This window comes from Schistocerca serialis, chromosome 2, assembly GCF_023864345.2.
Source record: "Schistocerca serialis cubense isolate TAMUIC-IGC-003099 chromosome 2, iqSchSeri2.2, whole genome shotgun sequence".
Classification (NCBI taxonomy): domain Eukaryota; kingdom Metazoa; phylum Arthropoda; class Insecta; order Orthoptera; family Acrididae; genus Schistocerca; species Schistocerca serialis.
Genome location: NC_064639.1, coordinates 462,477,521 through 462,501,556, shown reverse-complemented (window position 1 = coordinate 462,501,556; position 24,036 = coordinate 462,477,521). Strand labels below are relative to the sequence as shown.

The 24,036-nt window shown below is 41.5% G+C and overlaps 1 protein-coding gene across 3 annotated transcripts in view; it reads right to left on the bottom strand.

Annotated features, from left to right (window-relative positions):
• LOC126457362 (protein timeless) overlaps window positions 1-24,036 on the bottom strand; it is a 374,910-nt gene that overhangs the window by 107,683 nt on the left and 243,191 nt on the right. For all 3 annotated transcript variants that reach the window (XM_050093600.1, XM_050093599.1, XM_050093601.1), the window contains 2 exons: window positions 16,741-16,867; window positions 2,341-2,440 (listed from right to left, as the gene is read on the bottom strand). In XM_050093600.1, coding sequence (XP_049949557.1) covers window positions 2,341-2,440; window positions 16,741-16,867 — 227 coding nt within the window. The remainder of the gene's footprint in view (window positions 1-2,340; window positions 2,441-16,740; window positions 16,868-24,036) is intronic.

The window sequence follows — 24,036 nt, the reverse complement described above, 5'->3', positions numbered from 1 at the left end:
ATTGCAGTGATGTGTGCTTGCTTGTGTGTGAATACGCATATGTGTGAGTTTTCTTTTCTGAAGAAGGCTTTGTTGGCTGAGAGCTAAACGTGTAATAGTCTTTTTGTTGTATGTGTCTGAAGCTCAGTGTGTTATCTTTATGGTGAGTAGCATTCTATCTTTTTCCTTATACTGCAGACCTAAAAAGTATTTTCTCCATTAGCCCCTAATGGCAGCATAAGGCCATTAAATTACTGCAGGAAGTGGTGAAACCAGGAAAACCTTCCAATGAATATGAAATGCTTACTAATAACAAATGACAGACATCCACACAACTACTTAGTGGATGTTAAATAAAGATATAGACAAAGTTTTAACTAGTGATTAACATGCAACAAAATAATCATACTAACTGATGACAATTTTACGTGTAAGTACGCCATGTTAGGTTGATCTGTATTATAACATATTATGTGCATCCAGAGGCATGGAACATATATACTTAAATAAAACACATGGTGACAGCGTTTACGGGTTATGTCTGGAGGCCAATAAATGAATAACAAAAGTTCATCATTTATAACCTGGGTTAACAATATTATATTGGTATAAAACAACACACTGTGGAACATGGAAAAAACTTAAGTTCATCATATTCACTATTAGAAATAATCTCTACAAGAATATTTGTTTTTAAGAAAAGAAATCATTTATATCTCATTACTTCACAGACATGCTGTCATAGAATAAAAGGTACAACAGCATGCCATCTCATTAAATCTAAGTTTTAAATGATAGATTTTAAAGTTGAAAGTTGATAGTCAATACTTTACTTTAATCATGTCTTGTGCTGCATTACACTGACTTACCTAATACGATTGTAAAATGACGCATGGGTTAATACACAACTCATCAATTAACTAAGCCATTGGTACATAGCACATCTTGAGGTTGAGGAAGTTTTTCTTGTGATCTGTACCACCCACATAGTCTACATGGTTAAACTAGGAACTTTCTCCTTGTGATACACAATATTCCAATTTTGTGCAATTGGTAGTCATTGAAGCCTGATCTCAATTTAAAGTAATAGAGAACTAGCAGTTTTGATTGGCCTCATCTTGGTGGGATCTCTAGGTTTGCCAAACATGTTCCTGGTCATGACCAGCCAAATTCCCCAAGGTTTTTGATATTTGGCATGATCCACATGGGCACATTATGCTTATCAAATTCTATGAAGGTGGCCACCCATCCCTCCAATCCCCCACAATCCATCAGACACTTTACAATTAATTCTTGTCATGAAACTTCCTGGCAGATTAAAACTGTGTGTCGAACCGATACTCGAACTCGGGACCTTTGCCTTTCGCGTGCAAGTGCTCTCCCATCTGAGCTACCCTAGTACGACTCACGCCCCGACCTCACAGCTTTACTCCCACCAGTACCTTATCTCCTACTTGCCAAACTTCACAGAAGCTCTCCTGCGAACCTGCAGAACTAGCACTCCTGAAAGAAATGATATGTGGGGATATGGCTTAGCCACAGCCTGGGGGATGTTTTCAGAATTAGATTTTCACTCTGCAGAGGGGTGTGCGCTAATATGAAACTTCCTGGCAGATTAAAACTGTGTGCCGGACCGAGACTCGAACTTGGGACCTTTGCCTTTTGCGGGCAAGTGTCCTACCATCTGAGCTACCCAAGCACGACTCACGCCCCCATCCTCAGAGCTTTACTTCCGCCAGTACCTCGTCTCCTACTTTCGCAGGAGAGCTTCTGTGAAGTTCGGAAGTAGGAGACGAGGTACTGGCGGAAGTAAAGCTGTGAGGATGGGGCATGAGTCATACTTTGGTAGCTCAGATGGTAGAGCACTTGCCAACGAAAGGCAAAGGTCCCAAGTTAGAATCTCGGTCCGACACACAGTTTTAATCTGCTAGGAAGTTTCATATCAGCGCACACTCCGCTGCAGAGTGAAAATCTCATTCTGAACTCTTGTCATTCCCTTCCAATGCAAGATACAAGAGCAATTTAACTCACAACACTGGCCCATAATGTACGCTGAACTGGGTGACATTACCTGTACAACTTTGTTTGACAAGTCAATAATAAAAATTCTCACTATCTATTAATCTGAAGTGGCTATTTTCATTTCATACGCAGAAAGTCTCCTCAATTTAGTGATCTTAATCTCAGACAAGGCATTCAACACAGAGAAAATATCACATACAGAAAAAAAAATGGACTTGGCAGCCCATATGAATTTTCCATGCTTTTCATATATTGGTAATTTTTCCAAGTTATATACTTATTTTTAAATAGGATTTTTATAAATAAACCCATGGGATATGGATATGAGTAACTACTTACACTGCAATTGCAGAAGATAGTCCCTGTCCTCAGGGCTTAAATGTGATATTTTTTTGTATGTTTCCAAAGCTTGAATAAATTCACGAATTGCAGTCACCACCTGTCGGAGGACAAAAATGCTGAATTTATTAGATGTTTTTTGCACACTATCTATGAGAACATACAAAACAACTGTACATATTTAAACACAATACAGATTTCAATTACAGGAGTTATTAAACCATCATCAGTGCGAAAAAGGTCACTACTACTACTACTGTTACTGCTACTAATAATAATTCATGAATTGGAGAGGATTGAAAAACTATTATAAAAATAAAACATTAAACTTTAAAAGATAATTATGAGAAAAAGTAAGAATACAGAAACTGTATTGTCAGAAGAAAGAAAAAATGATAATGTGGGAAAAGGCAAGACAATACTGCAAAAGTGGGAAATAACACAAAGAAGAGGAACAGAAACTGTAGATTAATATGATTGGGGGCAGGAATGACAATGATCACTTGGGCTTTCAGCCAAGGGGCCATTTGGCCTGTCCATGCACAGGCTGATGTTACTGAGGTGGTGCCAGGTGTCTGGCAACAAGAGAGGCTAGTGTCCCTCCACACAGCTATAACCTCGGTTTGGTTTTTTGAAACCAATGGTCACTGGATCTTCTGCAGTTTCAGGAATAACATTTTGATGAATTTATGAATTAACTACTAACAGAATCCAGAAATTTCCACCACTTGACAGTCCTGTGCTCAAGCAAGCTATTTGTGTTTGATCATCATGTTCAGTTTAAATGATTTGGGAAGCAAAAGACGATCTAAGTCAGGGGTGGGTAGAAGATTACTTGGAACCAATGTCCGTATGATGCAAGTGTAATGTTTTAATCAATGCATAATCTTACATAATATTTAATTTACAGGCATACTAAAATTATCCAGCATGTCCTTTACTTCATCTTTTGCTAAAAGTTTTACAAAATGAGAACAGGAATGCCCGAATAAAGTATAGGGCTGGTGATCTGTCAAGCTATCACATTTTACATGATGTCCTCTCTTGGCTCAAATCATGCTCCTTTCAGAGGCCTTTTCAGCTAGGGAAATAGCCGAAAGTCACACAGAGTTGGAGTCCTTTTTGCATTGTCTTGCATTTCTTCTGCTATTTCCAGACAGAGTTGCTTGCTCTCCATTATCAGCAGCAACGGTATGAATTTTGCAGACATTACACTAATGCACAAATCTCTGATCAAACCGAATGTACCAATCCAATAGTTGCTCCTCCATTGTTTGTAGGTTCTTGCACTGTGGTACAATAGCCTTCCGTAACCAAAGTATGCACTAGCTTAATGATATTGTTATACAGGCTTGCTGGGGGTCTGCCTGTACACAGTTCACCGTCAAGTGACATGTGGCCATTTTTGAAGTGGATCTGCCACTCCTTTCTCCATGAGTTACTCATAGCTTCATCTCCAAAACCCTTTTGAAATCTTGTGAATGTTTTCCACTTGGATATCCCTAAGCTTGTGCAAAAATTATATGCAATATTGCTGCTCAGTTTGTTCTGTCATTTTACAGCTTACTAGAATCTGATGAGTGCTCATTACACGTCCTCACTCAAAGGAAGATAGCCAGCAACTGACACTTTCTGTTAGCAGGAAAAACTTCACGGCTTTGTGTGAATTTCCTGCGCCATATCTCCACAAAAGAAAGTCTCCAGTGCTTCATTTATGTGGGAAAGAAGAAGGTTTGAAAGTTTTTGTATGCTCCTATAATATATCATGAAAGGCATGTGGTAAGCAAATATATTAATACCCCATTATCAGAGACTGTTTTAAGGAGAGGTGCTGAATGTTTCAAACAGAACATCAACAATCTCTTACAGGACATACGGGAGCAAGATTCAAGAAACTGGCTAAGCCTATGCAAGACACTTTAAATATCAGTTCTGAAATTAAGGCAGCCTCCAAGTACGTACAAAAATAGATGGTGGAATACAATGTGTGATAAAGTGATAGAGGGCTGACCCAAAGTGTGGACTCAGTTAAACAGACATTGAACAACTGATTGATGGGAATCTCTCCAGAAGACTCAGAAAATTGCCTCTCCAGAATAATCTACACTCCTGGAAATTGAAATAAGAACACCGTGAATTCATTGTCCCAGGAAGGGGAAACTTTATTGACACATTCCTGGGGTCAGATACATCACATGATCACACTGACAGAACCACAGGCACATAGACACAGGCAACAGAGCATGCACAATGTCGGCACTAGTACAGTGTATATCCACCTTTCGCAGCAATGCAGGCTGCTATTCTCCCATGGAGACGATTGTAGAGATGCTGGATGTAGTCCTGTGGAACGGCTTGCCATGCCATTTCCACCTGGCGCCTCAGTTGGACCAGCATTCGTGCTGGACGTGCAGACCGCGTGAGACAACGCTTCATCCAGTCCCAAACATGCTCAATGGGGGACAGATCCGGAGATCTTGCTGACCAGGGTAGTTGACTTACACCTTCTAGAGCACGTTGGGTGGCACGGGATACATGCGGACGTGCATTGTCCTGTTGGAACAGCAAGTTCCCTTGCCGGTCTAGGAATGGTAGAACGATGGGTTCGATGACGGTTTGGATGTACCGTGCACTATTCAGTGTCCCCTCGACGATCACCAGTGGTGTACGGCCAGTGTAGGAGATCACTCCCCACACCATGATGCCGGGTGTTGGCCCTGTGTGCCTCGGTCGTATGCAGTCCTGATTGTGGTGCTCACCTGCACGGCGCCAAACACGCATACGACCATCATTGGCACCAAGGCAGAAGCGACTCTCATCGCTGAAGACGACACGTCTCCATTCGTCCCTCCATTCACGCCTGTCGCGACACCACTGGAGGCGGGCTGCACGATGTTGGGGCGTGAGCGGAAGACGGCCTAACGGTGTGCGGGACCGTAGCCCAGTTTCATGGAGACGGTTGCGAATGGTCCTTGCCGATACCCCAGGAGCAACAGTGTCCCTAATTTGCTGGGAAGTGGCGGTGCGGTCCCCTACGGCACTGCGTAGGATCCTACGGTCTTGGCGTGCGTCCGTGCGTCGCTGCGGTCCGGTCCCAGGTCGACGGGCACGTGCACCTTCCGCCGACCACTGGCGACAACATCGATGTACTGTGGAGACCTCACGCCCCACGTGTTGAGCAATTCGGCGGTACGTCCACCCGGCCTCCCGCATGCCCACTATACGCCCTCGCTCAAAGTCCGTCAACTGCACATACGGTTCACGTCCACGCTGTCGCGGCATGCTACCAGTGTTAAAGACTGCGATGGAGCTCCGTATGCCACGGCAAACTGGCTGACACTGACGGCGGCGGTGCACAAATGCTGCGCAGCTAGCGCCATTCGACGGCCAACACCGCGGTTCCTGGTGTGTCCGCTGTGCCGTGCGTGTGATCATTGCTTGTACAGCCCTCTCGCAGTGTCCGGAGCAAGTATGGTGGGTCTGACACACCGGTGTCAATGTGTTCTTTTTTCCATTTCCAGGAGTGTACAAAGGAAAATGAGCTGCTGCCTCCTTCTTAAAGCCCTCTTAGTCAGTGCCTCTGTTATGTTAGTGGTTAATTTCTATTTGACCTCTCCACCTCTGATTTGGTTTACTTATTGATCTCTTTGCTACTGGTCAATAGTTCAGCATTATTTTAAGAATTTTTTTTTCATGAGCTTATGACAAAAAGAAAGCTCATAGATATAGAACAAGACTACTTCAAAAACAACACCAAACACCATGAATTTAAGAAGACCTTTAAGGAGAGTCTGTCTGGTTACGAGACATAAATACTACATTTCCATTGAGCAGACAGATAATGAGAGATGAACGCCAAAGAAAATTGAATGATACTGGTTAACTACTTCTAAGTCTTGCTCAACTATGATATGTCATAATAAAGACTGCCCTTCAGAAAGCCGATGCCAAATTTGAATTCAAAATCTACAACAATACAGGAATCATTAGTTATCAACAGCACATAAAAACTACTAAGCATCTGGTGAACACAGTATTATTACTGAGATATGGAAGATAGCAAGAGAGGAACTCTTAAAAATAATACATACATGTTTAACAGAGAACTGGTACACTGAAATGATTGCAGTGGACTTGAAATGTGCATTTATACATCCACCTGATAATAAAAGTGATAAGGCAGATCTGAATGACTACAGAGGCTTATCTATTTTGCTGGTCACATACAAAATTCTTTCTAAAGATCATCTAAACCATTTGGAACAATAGACTGACACCTGACTGACGTCTACCAAGTAGGATTATGGAAGAACAAATACAGAACTTGAAGAAGATGTTAAGTTTCTCACAAATGTAGCAGCACAACTGTGACCTTCATAGACATCAAGAAGGCATACGACTCTGCCAATAAACAGTGATTTTGGCAGTCTAGAATGCTATGAGTGGACAGGAAGGGTGAACTCTTGCAAATACCAACTCAAAAGTAAAATTCCTTGGTGAAATCTTTTGACAAATGTATAAGTGTTCCATTTTTTGTTAAACTCCGTTCTGCATTAAGTTATAAGAGAATGGGAAAAGATGTCAAAGGCATAAACATCAGAACGTCTATGTGTAAAATCAATGTTAAAAGCTTTGCCTTCAAGCAGTCATCACTAAGACTGAAGAGGAAACTAAATACGCCACAGAAATGCTACATAACATAATGGAAAAGGCAGGGACCCAGATATCTCATGAGAATACCTATTACATAGAGAAATGGCATTAATGCACCTGGGAAGTTCTATTAAAGATGAAATATGAAGTGATTTTACAGGTATCCTCTCAAACAGCAAAAGAGCTCATATTATCATCAGCATTGGACAGTAACAAAAACTTAGAAAGAGCTGTAAAACAAACTTACAAAGATCTGTAAAACTGCAAAAGGCATTCTGAATCATGCAAAATTACTACAGCCAAAAAATTATACTGCTCAATGGAAAATTCTGACATACAAGACAGTTCTTTTACCAGAAGTACTAAACCTATCAGGGACCACTGCTGTTGAACTTGCAGAAATTGAAAAATGTGAGTGAAAATTTTTTAGGAAAATATATGCCCCCCCGAAGAAAACATACACTGTACTGAAAAAAGTCATGAGATATCGATATACAAATATACAGTTGACGGAAGGATGTATACACAAGGTATAAAAGGGCAGCGCATTGGTGGAGCTCTAATTTGTGCTTGGGTGGCCATGTGAAAAGGTTTCTGGCATGATTGGAATTAACAGACTCTGAACGTGGAATGATAGTTGGAGCTAGATGCATTGGACAGTCCATTTCAGAAATTGTTAGGGAATCTAATATTCCAAGATCCACAGTGTCAAGAGTGTGCAGAGATTTCAGACATTTTAGGCATTACCTCTCATCACGGAAAACACAGTTGCTGATGGCCTCCACTTAACAACTGATAGCAGGGGAATTTGCGTAGAGTTGCCACTGCTACCATTCAAGCAACACTGCATGAAATAACCACAGAAATCAATGTGGAAGATTCAACAAAAGTATCTGTTAGGACAGTGCGGTGAAATCTGGTGCTAATGGGTTATGGCAACAGATGACCAACATGGGTCCCCTTGCTAATAGCATGACATTGCCTGCAGCGCCTCTAGTTGGCTCATGACCATATCGGTTGGACCGCAGATAACAGGAAATCTGTGATCTGGTAAGATGAGTTCCAGTTTCAGTTGGTAAGAGCTGACGGTATGGTTCTAGTATGGTGCAGACCACATGAAGCCATGGACCCAAGTTGTCAACAAGGCACTGTGCAGGCTGGTGGTGGCTACATAATGGTGTGGACTGTCTTTACATGGAATGGACTGGTTCTTCTGGTCCAACTGCCTTATCATTGACTGTAAATGGTTACATTCAGCTGCTTGGAGACCATCTGCAGCCATCCATGGGCTTCCTGATCCCAAAAAAACATGGATGACGATGCACCAGACCACAATTATTCACAATTGGTTTGAAGAACATTCTGGCCAGTTTCAGTGAATGATTTGGCCACCCAGATCACCCAACATGAATCTCATCGAATACTTATGGGCCTGTGCAGAGTAAGAAACACACACAACTTCAGTTCAGTTTGCAAACGTGAAGTATAAATAGTGCAGCACAAAAAACACTGAAGAATGGCAAAAACTGCCAAGCGCATACACGAATCAAAGTCTTTCACTGTCAGCCACTGCTAGCAAGAGGGCAAGAAGCAGAATAAGTAAAGAAACACCAATAACCACAGAAGATGCTTTATAAATAAAAGTAAAATGCATCTGGTGTAATTCTCTTTAATTAAATTGCCATAAGCTCAAGATGGATAACCAACCGTAACTGATTCTATGTTCATATTTAAAGAATGAACAACAATAAACTCCAAAAGGACTAGCACATTATTAATTTAAAGAAGGTTGAAATCAGCTTGTTAGAAGAAATTAGGGAAAATTTCCAAGATATGAACAGAAGAAATCACAATATATCGTCTTGTCTTTGGGACACTAAAACCAAGACGATGACTCATGGAGAAGTTTAAAAAGTAGAAATGGCCAGAAGAAGAAAATCACGGTGAATTCTTGAAGAGAATTTGATACATAAGAGAGCAAAAGGCCAGCAAAGTGTTAAACAATCAGCAACCCACATATGCACAGCTGTTTTGAGTTTGAAAACTTCCTGACAGATTACAACTGTGTGCCAGATTGGGCCTCAAACATAGGGCATTTGCCTTTTGCAGGCCCATTCTAGTAACTGAGCTAACCAAGCATGACTCACAACCCACTCTCACAGCTTTACTTCCATTAATGCCTCCCTCATCTCCTACTTTCAAAACTTCACTGAAGTTCTCCTACATATGTTTTGGGACTAGTACTCCTGGAATAAAGAATATAAAAGAGAAATATCTTGGACACAGGGAGGAAGATTCAGTCAGAATACTACTTAACACTACACGAACTTACACCAGCAAACAAATTAGAAAGAAAGCTGCTACTTCCTCAGTTACATCACACTAGTAACCCTCCTCCCCCCGATTCCTTGTGGAATCAAACTCTCAGGCATGAAACAGCTTCCAACAGCTAATCTACGTATTCTCTATATTATTTCTTCCTGGAATGCTAGTCCTGAAAGGTATGCAGGAGAACTTCTTTTAAGTTTGGAATGTAGGAGATGAGTGATCACTTGCCTGTGAAAGGCAAAGGTTCCATATTTGAGTCCCAGCCTGGCACATAGTTTTAATCTGCCAGGAAGTTTCAAATCAGTGCAGCAGCCAGAATGCCAATCTACTATTTCTGATATGTGTCGTGGTGATGAACATATTGACACATTTCACAATTCTTTGTGTTTTGCATATCAAACAATTTAGAATAAAGAGGGACATAGCTGCTGGTATTTTTAGTCCCCGTACTCATGTCTGCCCCCCTTCTCTCCTCAAAGTAATTGACTATAGCAGAGTTCCATCTATTAACTGATTAACAAAAAAGGCATAGTACGCATTGAGCACTTGCTTGTCACTAACTAAGTAATAAATACACAACATGTGTACAAATATAACTGATATGACTGCTCTCGTGTAATTTCATGCCAAAATGAATTCTAAGAAGTTAGCAGAAGCATACTCATTTCTTCACCATTAATACACAAACAGGAGAGAATTTCTATAGTTTTTCATCGTCACCAAATAATTAATTCCACATTACATTATGGTTCCTGTGAGATGATCCCCACTTTGCATTTATAACACTATTAAGTCTTTTCCAGCTGTAACAAATGTAGTGTCATCTGTATAGTGTGTGGACTTACACAATATAATACTGAGCAAGTCATTGACATAGATTACAAAATGTAAAGAGCTTTTGACAAACCCCATTTTTTTGACATCTGAACATGTTATCTCATACTGCTGAACTACACAATTTTTTTTTTCTCTCACTCAGATATGGTCTGATAAAAGAATGTTCTGAACCTGTAACCCAATACTACCAGAACTATTCCCCCTGTAGAATTCAGTGGATGATAGAACCAAATGCCTTTCTGAGATCCACAAGCAACTCATTAGGAGATAATATCTGTTTGAATGAGGATCGTCTAACGGAAAGAATGTCTTCAATTGCTTTCACTGTTGACAAAGTTTCAAATCAGTGTGAGTTACTTAGAACAGTGTATACAGACATATAGTGACAAATATGGCATAACTACTTTTGAAAGTAAGGGCACAAGACAGGTTGCCTGGAATTTAGTAGGTGCAGATATAATAATCATCGTTTTTAGTGATGAAAACAGCCACCATCAAGTACTCCCCCCCCCCCCCCCCCCCCCAATGAACCTTGCATGCCTCAGCGATACAGATAGCCGTACCGTAGGTGCAACCAAAATGGAGGGGTATCTGTTGGGAGGCCAGACAAATGTGTGGTTCTTGAAGACGGGCAGCAGCCTTTTCAGTAGTGGCAGGGGCAACAGTCTGGATGATTGACTGATCTGGCCTTGTAACATTAACCAAAATGGCCTTGCTGCGCTGGTACTGCGAACGGCTGAAAGCAAGGGAAAACTACAGTCATAATTTTTCCCGAGTGCATGCAGCTTTACTGTATGGTTAAATGATGATGGCGTCCTCTTGGGTAAAATATTCCGGAGGTAAAATAGTCCCCCATTCAGATCTCCGGGCAGGGACTACTCAAGAGGACATAGTTATCAGGAGAAAGAAAACTGGCATTCCACGGATCGGAGTGTGGAATGTCAGATCCCTTAATTGGGCAGGTAGGTTAGAAAATTTAAAAAGGGAAATGGATAGGTTAAAGTTAGATATAGTGGGAATTAGTGAAGTTCGGTGGCAGGAGGAACAAGACTTCTGGTCAGGTGAATACAGGGTTAGAAAACACAAAATCAAATAGGGGTAATACAGGAGTAGGTTTAATAATGAATAAAAAAAGTAGGAGTGCAGGTAAGCTACTACAAACAGCATAGTGAACGCATTATTGTGGCCAAGATAGATACGAAGCCCACGCCTACTACAGTAATACAAGTTTATATGCCAACTAGCTCTGCAGATGACGAAGAAATTGATGAAATGTATGATGAGATAAAAGAAATTATTCAGATAGTGAAGGGAGACAAAAATTTAATAGTCATGGGTGATTGGAATTCGATAGTAGGAAAAGGAAGAGAAGGAAACATAGTAGGTGAATATGGAATGGGGGTAAGAAATGAAAGAGGAAGCCACCTAGTAGAATTTTGCACAAAGCATAACTTAATCATAGCTAACACTTGGTTCAAAAATCACGAAAGAAGGTTGTACACATGGAAGAACCCTGGAGATACTAGAAGGTATCAGATAGATTATATAATGGTAAGACAGATTTAGGAACCAGGTTTTAAATTGAAGGACATTTCCTGAGGGGGGGGGGGGGGGGGGGCAGATGTGAACTCTGACCACAATCTATTGGCTATGAACTGTAGATTAAAACTGAAGAAACTGCAAAAGGGTGGGAATTTAAGGAGATGGGACCTGGATAAACTGACTAAACCAGAGGTTGTACAGAGTTTCAGGGAGAGCATAAGGGAGCAATTGACAGGAATGGGGTAAAGAAATACATTAGAAGAAGAATGGGTACCTTTGAGGGATGAAGTAGTGAAGGCAGCAGAGGATCAAGTAGGTAAAAAGACGAGGGCTTGTAGAAATCCTTGGGTAACAGAAGAAAGTAGAGAGGATATAAAATGTTAACTGGCAACGGCAAGGAAAGTGTTCCCGAAGAAGAGAAATTTGTTAACACAGAGTATAGATTTAAGTGTCTGGAAGTCGTTTCTGAAAGTATTTGTATGGAGTGCAGCCTTGTATGGAAGTGAAACATGCACGATAAATAGTTTGGACAAGAAGAGAATAGAAGCTTTTGAAATGTGGTGCTACAGAAGAATGCTGAAGATTAGATGGGTAGATCACATAACTAACAAGGAGGTATTGAATAGAATTGGGGAGGAGTTTGTGACACAACTTGACTAGAAGAAGGGATCAGTTGGTAGGACATGTTATGAGGCATCAAGGGATCACCAATTTAGTATTGGAGGGCAGCGTGGAGGGAGACTAAGAGATGAATACACTAAGCAGATTCAGAAGAATGTAGGTTGCAGTAGGTACTGGGAGATGAGAAAGCATGCACAGGATAGAGTAGCATGGAGAGCTGCATCAAACCAGTCTCAGGACTGAAGATCACAATAACAACAACAACATCAAGTATCCAGTGAATTAGTGACTGCCATTTTATATTAAATTTTGTATACACATGAAAATTGAAGAGATCATATACATCCTCTGATTCTAAGTGACTTAATTTTTCTATTGTCCATCTCTGTAGTTGAGTGTTCAGCTCATCTGACTGACACAGCAGTAGCCAAGTTCAGTTCCTAGTACTGCCATGGATTTTCCCTCAGCGGGATGTGTACTCAGTCTCAACTCAAACTGAGGAATTACATGAATGAGAACTAGTGACTGCAATTTCTGGAAAGGTGACAACTGTTGAGAGAGCAGTGCACTGACCCCTATGCCTCTCAAACACATCAAAATGATGACAGATGATGCCACAGCAGCCGGTCAGTATTGCATTGTCCTTAGGACCAGAACATTTAGTTGGTACTGGTAATTTAGCCATTGCTATTTTAATGTTGCTTACTTTTACCTCTTTCCATTTAAAATCTGGAGCTACATCGCCAGCATATTGTGGGAACTTACTAACATTATTTTAGTTATGGATGATGTCATATTTCTGGCTTTTTTCAGTGTTATCTGTGTTATTCCTATCACAAACACTAAAGGAGAAACTGTGTGGTACAACAGTTAAGAAAAATGAGCACTGTTACTGCAATAGTTTAATAAAATAACTACTGAAGTCCTGGTGTGACATCATCACACCTTTACTTCTATGCACATGAGTCTTGATAACAATAAACACAGTTTTACATTTATTTTGTGGGTTATTAATGTAAGCATCATTTGCCTTCAAATGATTAATCTCATTTCTGATTTGTATTTGCTCTTTAATTTTATGTAGCTAGCTTTCTCAACATCACATTTTTTTCACTTGTAATAAGAAATCATCACTGGAGTTCTAAGCATTTATAAAATCAGGTGTAAACCAGTTACACATAGGTGTGAGATTATGTTTCGTGGCAGTTCCTTTACTTTATTTTACTACCTTCAGGCAACAGATTTTAATCGTATGTGAGAGGGCATACAGAAATAACATAAACTCACCTTCAAAACGAGCACTTTCGAGAATATAATTGCATTTTGTCATCTTTAACTGTGACTTGTATGTGGTGTCTTATATCACTCAGAAGCCTAATATACTTAATTCCAATGCAGTCTGATACATGCATTTTTGTTTTTAATTTTAACCATGTACCTTTATGATCTGACAAAATAATAAATACTGAAAAATATAGTTCATACAGTTTTTTGAACATTTGTAATTATATAATCAAGATAAGGAAACTGCCTTACCAAATTATTATTAACAGAATACAGGACATCATGATCTTTGCATGTTAAGTAGGTGAAGTTGCTTAAGTGTATGTAGCCTTATGTCAGTATTTATGTCTTCAAAAATTAAAATCTTCTATCCAGACCATTTTTAAACATGTCAGATAATTTTCTCTGAGGCCTGTGCAAAACACTCTGATATCACTGTCTGTTGTACCGTATACAGATACAATTACATGTGTTAAATGTGAAGATGCTTCTAGTGCATTTTCTATGCATTAATCATCAACACAAAAGTTAAGAATTGCACATCTGTGGCAGTATGTTGCTGACAAAACCCTCGTTTGACCAATTCTTGAGTATTATTCATCACACTTTGGCCCATACCAATTGAAGTGACAGATTAATAGCCAAAGTAAAGCTGTATGAAGCACCATTAATTTGTGTATATAGTATGAGACCATCATATGTAAGCTCAACAAACTCTAGTGGGAGATGTTACAAGGAAAGTGTTGTGCATCATGAAGAGTCTTAAAAAACTGGGAGAACTCCAGATGTGTCAAGAAATATATCACTTCCTCCAACATATATATTACATAATGATCATAAAGTCAAGGTAGAGAAATTTGGGCTCGTAAATAGGGGTATCAACAATCATTATTCACTGATACCATCTGCAAATCAAACAGAAAGGGGAGGAAATGAATTATGTACACTGTATGCCTGTTGCTGTATATGTAGTCTACTCATAGCTGGGAAGGTTTAGCACTTGTATAAATAGAGATATTGTGGAAAATGACTTGACCACAACTCAAGATAAGTTTTGAAATGACATCTTGGAATTGCCAGTGGCATGTACATAAAACAACTTCGTAAAACAACTTCCATGTTATCATTAACTTTTGTACACTATGGGGAGACTTAGACTGAAAGATTCGTGGTAGATGATAACACTACTAAAGAATAGCTGCCACAAAAGTGAGAGATATAGACTCAACTTTTGATTTGTTATTTTAGTTTCTATCATTTTTCAATGCTTATTTCAGTGCACACTGTACTGGTGATTCAAAGATTCAAATTCAGATTCGTTATTTGTCGTCGATCACATGCAGTGAAATAGGCATTACAATTATGTCAAGATACATAAGGAGTTACTAAATTAGTGAGTGTTTACATTACAAGTACAAATTATTTATACTTCATTAATCTATATACAGTATTGGAATCATAGACTTAAAACTCAATTTCTATGTTACAAGTATCCATGAATTCTGTGAGACTGTAGTATGGATTGTCTATTAACCATTTGTGCAGTTTACATTTAAAATTATTGAAAGGTGTATTGAGTGCAGTATGTGGTAATTTGTTAATAATTTCAAACAGTTCACTTTCTGAGAGTTGCCTGTTTTTGTCAGCCTATGTCTAGGAATCTCAATACTGCCTTTGCTTCTGGTGTCATGTAAGTGTATGTTCTTTCTGGTGTTAAATTTTGTTCTGTTCTTTTTATCAGATATCAGTGATGCATAAATATAAAGATTTATCACTGTCATTATTTCCATTTTGATGAATAAGGGACGGCAATGTTCCCTTGGACCAACCTTGCACATTATTCATAGCACTTTTTTCTGCATCAGTAGTACATCACTGACATGACATGAGTGGCTCCATAGTAACAGCCCATAAGATATATGAGACTGAAAAAGTCCAAAGTAAGCTGTTCTGAGATATTTGTTACTCACTAGATCAGACAGTTTCCAGATGAGATAGGATACCCTCGATAACTTTTTGCATACCTGGTTGATATGGGGTTGCCAGTTAAGTTTGGAATCAATGTGTATTCCAAGCAGTTTTACGGATTTTGGTTCTACCTCGTTAGCCAGTCCCAACTGCAGATGCTGAGTTTTCTCTGGATTACATAGACGTTTGGTAGTCGAGAACCAGTTTAGTGTTAAGGGCCCGCATCTCGTGGTCGTGCGGTAGCGTTCTTGCTTCCCACGCCCGGGTTCCCGGGTTCGATTCCCGGCGGGGTCAGGGATTTTCTCTGCCTCGTGATGGCTGGGTGTTGTGTGCTGTCCTTAGGTTAGTTAGGTTTAAGTAGTTCTAAGTTCTAGGGGACTTATGACCACAGCAGTTGAGTCCCATAGTGCTCAGAGCCATTTGAACCATTTAGTGTTAAGGTGAGAGTGTCCTGTGATGTATTCAGAGCTTCACAATTTTAGTCAAGTTTCTGTATGTGAACACAATGGAAAATGCAGGATGGAATGTAACAATATGATAAGAATGATAGTTGCTACTCACCATATAGCGGAGATGCCGAGTCGCAGATAGGCACAACAAAAAGGCTGTCACAAAATAAGCTTTTGATCAACGAGGCTTTTGTCAAAAATAGACAACAGATAGAGACACACACACACACACACAGACACACACACACACACACACACACACACACACACACACACACACACACAAATGCATGCACAAGCGCAACTCACATCCACATGACTAAAATCTATGGCAGCTGAAGCCACAACTGCCACAGACTGTGATCATGTGTGTATGAGTTGTGATTTTGTGTGTGTGTGTGTGTGTGTTTGTGTGTGTGTGTGTGTGTGTGTGTGTGTGTGTCTGTTAACAAAGACCTTGCTGGCCAAAAGCTTATTTTGTGATAGTCTTTTTGTTGTGTCTATCTGCGACTCAGCATCTTCATTATTTGTGCTAATTCTGTTGTGTGTAAGATCTACACCTGCTCTGCTCATAGACAGCTTAGCATTACCTTTCAGAGAGCAGTTAAAATTTCTATAACAGTACATACTAGCCTTTTACTAAGCATGAGAAGATTCATATGCAACCTTGTTATTTCCCTATAGCAATTTCAGCTTACAAGTATTCAGCATTACTTACCAGATGCAGTCTACGAATGGATGGTTTGACATCAGCACTCTCTTGAGGAAAACAAATTTCCAGTTCCTCACAAAGATTTACTCCTTCATAAGTCAAGTATGAGACAATTCCAGAGGACAGGACCACACTGAAAATATAATATGTTCTTCGTCTAAGTTACAAGATAAAATTTAGGTGCAAGAAATTACATATCACTGATTGTCAGTGGAGTTTAGTGGATAAGTGTTGATAAATAATAAATTTTACAAAAAATCATTTAAACTTTTCACTAAATTTGCACTAGACTACTGTTCACAGTTCTAGTAGTTTTGTAGTAATGCAAAAAAAGTGGCAAATACTATGATTCAAAAACATTAAACTGCTTTTGGTACAACTTCATAATATGCAAGCTGTGACATTACAGACAAGTAACAGTGCACTTAAAACATTTTATCAAACAAACAACATCTGATATACACTGGTGTACAACAGAAAAGTGGAAAATTCAAGTAAGGTACCAACACTCTTTTAACAATAAATTTGTCATTCATTTTGTACAACTGTGAAAGGCACAGAATTTTGCACGACTGTGCTACATAATGAGAACAGTATTAAGAAAGAGAGTAGATGCATCCCAGAATAGTGGCAAATGGTGAAAGGGTTTTGAGATTTTGGCAGCAAGTGGCTCTTTTGCATGCATTTGCTATTAGTCAATATCCCTCGCTTCAGACAATACTGATTTCATGATTTCATACATCTCTCAGTATAGTGGGTTTGGACACAAATTGATACAAATTGATTTTATTTTTTCATTATGTACTTCTTACACTGTGATGCATACATGCCAGGGGCATTCAATAAGTAATACAACAATTTTTTTTCTTGGCCAATCCTGGTTGAAAAACTGGGGAATTTTTTGTAGAACATCATGGAATATTCCCACTATGGCCCCTACAGTTACATGAAGTTCCGATAGGTTGTGTCACTATATATAGCCTTCAAAGTGCTGTCTGTAATAGAGGTGCATTTCAAGTGGAGAGCTGTCACTGAGTTTCTTTTGACAGAAAACCAGAGCATCACAGATATTCACAGGAGCTTGCAGAATGTCTATGAAGACCTGGGAGGTAATAAAATCGTAGTGAATTATTGGACAAGGTGTCTGTAACCATCGCAACAAGGTCACACAAATCTGTCCATCTGGCCACACACAGCTGTGACTCCTGTAGCTTTGGACTTAGTATGTTCATCACCACAAAAATGAAGATGAACTTCTCCTTCTTCATGATGATGTACGGTCTTGCACAAGTCTGTGCACCCAAGAGGAACTCACAAAACTTCGATAGACTTTTCTTCCTCATCCACCCTACAGCCAGGATCTCGCACCTTCTGACTTCCATATGTCTGGCCCAATAAAGGGTACACTTTGCAAGAAAGAGTACATGGATGATAGGGAGGTTATTGATGCAGCAAGACATTGGCTCAGAAGAGTGGTACCATACAAGCATACAGGCCCTTACAGTTCAATGATGAAAGACTGTTGCATTGAACACAGGATTTTGTGGCAAAAGGTGTGGGGAATAATATGGTGTATTGGAATCCTCAATAAAATCAACCTGTTTTCAGAAAAAAATTTTGTCTTACTTACTGAATGCCGCTTGTAATTATGGATATTTCCCCTGTTATGAGCTACTGCTTATCATTCACGTACAATTCAACTTTCAGGTACAAATGTCTCCTACTCTGTACACTGCTCAGAGTTATGACATGTGGTGTGTGTTTATTCTGTTAAATAAAGTTCCTATTTTTCCATTGATCACAACAGTTATTTGCCACTTGGGTTAACCAAAACAAGCTATTCAAAGGTTGGACAGGCCTAATTCTAGCTGCACCCAACAAGTGGTGATCCTGATCTTATTTTTAAGCTGACAAGAAAACCACAATTCTAATTTGAAATAATTTCACAAGATGACACATGAACCAGCAGTATCAATATTAGCGATGGGCATACTTCCACTCTGGCTGCATAACCTTGTATTGTAGTCTGCGCAAGTTGAAGTGAGTTTTTACTATGCTGACATCATAGCTGGTTCAATAAGCTTTCCTCAGTAGTGAACCAGTTAGACCACCGCTTTGTTGTGGAAGTACGGTACACCAGTGTCAAATTCTTTTGGCGAGCTCAAGACAGAATTAATTCAAAGAGACACAGCCATGCAGGAAGACAGAATTCATCAAGTGCTGATGCAGGAGGATATTGGAGACCACAAACTGTAAGTCCGGCAGTGTTCAGATAATTCTGCTGAACACCACTTGGCGCAATCACCTACCACGGCAGGTTAACGCAATAGTGGTGTCCCAAAGAGAGATGCCATTGGACGGTGTGGGAGAGCTCATTGACAGAATTTGAGAAACCATCACTCCTTCTCAGATTAGTTCATTAACAGAGCTTTGCAGCAGTAAAAAAACAACAGCAGCAGTTGTGCACTCTGACTATGACTCTCTAGTGGCAAAGATTGAGTTACTGGGTACTCATATCAGCAGGCTGTTGTCTCAAAGTGGTACTGGCAATGACAGAGGATGAAACCATAGAAGATCAATCCATGGCTGTTGCTTCTGCCATGACCAATGTTTATGTAATGAGATGATTTCGCCATCTCCTTCCAGATGGAAGAGGAATGTCATGTATGGCTAGTCCCTGATGACCAGGCACACCCAGCATACACCACTGCCCTGTGGGTTGCTGTACAGCCAGACACCAGCAGTTGGCACTACTCAACTTGACTGCGCATTCCACTGCAGTAAATAGAGCACCAAAATCACTGGACACAGCCGGCACTATTTCACATCACAAAAGCCACATGATGACAGCCACTTCCTGGTACCAGTACACCAGGCTGCCTTTGTAGGACTGTTGCCTGCAGTTCTCCAGCAGTCTGATTTTGAGTAAACGATGCGTCTACTACACAGCACTACCAAACCTGCTGTTCAGTGCCACATGGGCAACTATTTCTTTTCTACATCCATCAGCCCACAATGGGAACTTCAGCTGGCAATGAGGGTACACTTTTCATACTTCTTGTGTCTTCAGAATTTCGTTCCAGTATCTATGTTCACCCAGGTGGGTCTATTTCTGCACTAGTGTGCTTCCATGCTCATTCGACCAACATTCTTTGCATATAGTTTTCACATGACTTCTTCTGCAACAGAACTTTCACTTTTACAGCTTGTCCAGTTGTGAGGCCAGCAGTTGCTCCATTTGAACCAGAATACCAATCATTTGCTTCAGTGCTTTTCCAGTGCCAACACCCCCACGTGCTACAGCCAGGGCAAAAAAGGTTCTGTTTCATGCTTGGCACTTCCTGCGCACTTCAAAGCTCCTCCAGTAGCACCTAAGCTACCCTAATGCCCTCCTGGTGTAGGATGACATGTCTCTATCCCCACTTTCCTCTGACTTCAATGTGGTCTCGGATCCTTGGCTCATCTTCTTGACTCCACTGGACCAATTAGTACATAATTGTACTCTTCCCGATGCTTCTCCCCTGGCCACCTCAGCCCTTGCCCCTGCCCACTTGGCCTCTCGTATACTCACGAACTATGCTGCTACCTCAGACTCATCCACCACAGCTCTTCTAGTGTCTCATGAGATGGTGCCTCTTGACATGGTGCCTCCCAACGTGGCTCTTAGACTTGCTCCAGCACTGCCCAACACATCTCCTACAACAGCTCCGGCACCTCCTGACGCAGTGCCCCATCCATTCCAGCGCATCCTAACGTGTGTCCTACAACTCTCTGGTGCCTCTGATACAGCTCCTATGCCTGCTCCGGCAACTCCCACCGTGGATCCTATGGTCACTCCAGCATGTCATGGTGCAGGACCATGGCTTGCTCTGGCTTCTCACGATGTGGTTCCCACACCTCCTCTGGTGCCTCTCAATGTGCATCCTACAACCATCTGGCACCTCCTCATACCCTGGTGCTTCCACTCACTATGGTGCCTCCGCCAGCATGCCGTCTCCACAAAAGGGGTTCCCCTACCCACTATTGTGCCTCCTCCCACATCGGTGCCTCCAGTTTTCGCACTTGTGGCACCCTCGCCGCCCTCCTGGTAGCCACTGCCACCTCCAGCACTGGCCTGCTCAGTCTCCTTCTCCATCCAATCCAGTTCTGGCCTTCTGATATCTGTTCCATGGTCTTCCTTTCTCCCTTCGCTGCTGCCAAAGCTTATACTTCTTCTGCTATCACTGCTCTGGGCCTCTCTCCTCTTTCTACATCATCCATTGCTGTGGCTTTGGTGGAACCCTGCCAAGTGCCACCCCCTCCTGGTCACCCGCCTTGGCCTTCCTCCCTCATGGCTCTCCCTGATGGTCTTGTGGACTGCTTGCGCTCCTGTGCATCTCTCATGGAAGTTTAGGATCAGCAATGCCTCATCTTGGGGCCTTCGGAATCTTCGGTGACCTTCTCAACGATGTCTTTGCAAACCATTTGTTTTTTGAGGCCTCCTCACTGGACAACCTTTTTCTTTCAGATGGTGTCCACCTCGTGGTCCCACACTGAGAGCTTCTTGTTATCTACTCAAGGACCACCATTACTCTTGCTGCTGGCCTCAGCACTGCCCTCCACCCTTGCCACTGGCCCACGTGCCCACTTCACACCCTTCACTAGAGCTCTGTGCATTACACACTGGCCACTGGTCCGCCAAGGCCAACCACATGTGCACGTGGCCCACTCATCGTCCTCCTTCATACCTTTTGCCCATGTTCCACTCACAGCATTGGCTCTGTGCAACCACCCTTGGATGTCTGCTTTCTCTCAAGCACCAGGTTTTCTTCCCCGCAGGCACCTTCGTGCTACACCATGTCTCTTTCATCCTCTGCTATTGTCTCTTGCTGGCAGAGCACTGGCCTCTTCTCTTCACTGGTGCCTCTGTTTTCCAGTCCTCTTCTCCAGCTGGCTGTGCTGCCTCCTCCATGTGGAAAGGAGTGCCATGTGCTTGGCTGTTGCCTCTGCTGTGGTCACCATCTACAAACTGAAATGGCTCCACCATCTTCTTCCAAAGGGAAGAGGAATGCTGCGTCCTTGGTTGTCACCTCTGCCATGGCAACTGCTTACATATCAAAATGGCTTCACCATCTCCATATGAAGAGAACAAGAATGTCATGTACAGCTAGTGCCTTATGACCTAGCACACGCACCACACAGCACTGACCTGTGTTTGGCCATCCAGCTGACACTGCCTGACTTCACTGTGCCAATCCACTGCAGTAAGAAGGGTGCCATGATCACTGGACACAGCTGGCACTGTCTTGCATCCATGAAGCCAATTGATGCTGGCCATTTCCTGGTGTCTATACACCAGGCAGCCTTTGTAGGACTGCCTAAACAATTGTTACATAGTACACTGCACTATGTCAGAACTACTGATAGTCCACCGGTGTCATGCATTTGGCACCCATTCACCTGATTATCACTAAAGCCAAGTTTGTCACTAAGTGGCCCCTGGTAGTCCTCTCTACACCTAGTAGGTAAGAAGTGTGGAGCGTGGAAAGTATGTGGAGATGATCATGTGCTTAACACCAGGATGTCCCAGATCACTACCCTGAGTCATTATGGTGGGACTATAATTACACCTTGCATGGTGCAACCATATTCGCTATACTCAATTGTGACAGAGCCTATATCCTGATTCTGGTAGCAGAGGAAGACAAAACAAAATCAGTGATTATCACTATGTTGGGTTGTTTGAAAGTATGTAAATGACCTTTGGCTTATGAAATGCTGCTCAAAAAATGGCTCTGAGCACTATGGGACTTAACATCTATGGTCATCAGTCCCCTAGAACTTAGAACTACTTAAACCTGACTAACCTAAGGACAGCACACAACACCCAGCCATCACGAGGCAGAGAAAATCCCTGACCCCGCCGGGAATCGAACCCGGGAACCCGGGCGTGGGAAGCGAGAACGCTACCGCACGACCACGAGATGCGGGCTTACGAAATGCTGCTCAGATACGGCTAGAATTTATTGATTCAGTTCTGCACGGCCTGCCATTTTCTTTTCATCTTACTAAAGTGCTTAAGTGTTTATATCAGTACATGGTGAAGTCTTGAACATCTAAATGCATGTTTGGCAACCCAAGATTGCTTTGTTTGGGCATCAGATACCTTCTGCAGGCTACCTACCATTATCAGAAAAGACTGAAGTCATCCTGCAGTTACTGTACCCAAACACCTTTAAAGAAATGTCCTTTGCACACCGAAAGCTTGATGCACACTTAGTGATAGTGGTGGACACAAGTTAGACAGCTATCAGTGCAGAGTTACAACAATTTTAAGGTGGCAGAAGGCAATCATTTGCTTAGTATTCTCAGAAACTGTCACCATCAAAGCAGACATGGAGTGGCTATGACTGTGAACTTCTTACCATGTATGAAGCAGTCAAGTGCTTTCAGCCACAGAGGAAGCAAGAGAATTTTCCATCTACACAGGTCATAAGCCATTGATTTACACCTTCAAGTGGAACAGCAATAACTGCTCACCTCATACGTATAACCACCTAGAATTTATAACTCAATTCGTCACCAACTTCAAGCACACTTCCAGAACTGACAATGTAGTTGCTGATTGCTTCTACGTGTCAACAGTGTGTCAAAGCCTATTGATTTCATAGAACCCACACAGGCATGACAAGTTGTCCAGGAGCTATAGAGTTCCCTAAACAATGCTACTTCTGCATTATAGTTGCAGCTTGTCAGCATTCCTGGAGAAGATGTCAAGTTGTATTGCAATCTCTATCAGGGAAGATCTCATTCATTCCTACCAGCTGCATTTCATAGACAAGTCTTCAACAGCCTATAAAACTTGTGTTACCCAGCAGTTTGTTCAACATATCACTTGGTATCAAAAGTGTTTGGTCAGACTTAGGGTGTACAAAGACTGTCATGAGTGTACATGTATATGTTTGCAATGTCAACATAGCATAGTGCATGTGCCAGTCGGTCATTTCCCTGACACAACTTTATGTTCCGCGTACATGCTTACTGATGTCATAGGACCAGTACCTCCATCAAATGGCCAATAATATTTGCTTACTATGGTTGATTGGTTTACTTGCCGGCTATAAGCGGTGCTGTTATACAATATTTCCACAGAAACATTAGCCTCCACTTTCATACCAGCGTGGTTATCTAGGTTTGGTTGCTCACTGCACATTACTACCGACTGTGGCCAACAATTTAAGTCTGACTTCCTCACCCAGCTCACAAAATTCTGCAGATACGTGCACCATAAAAACGCTAACAATCATTCAGCGAGTATTGGCA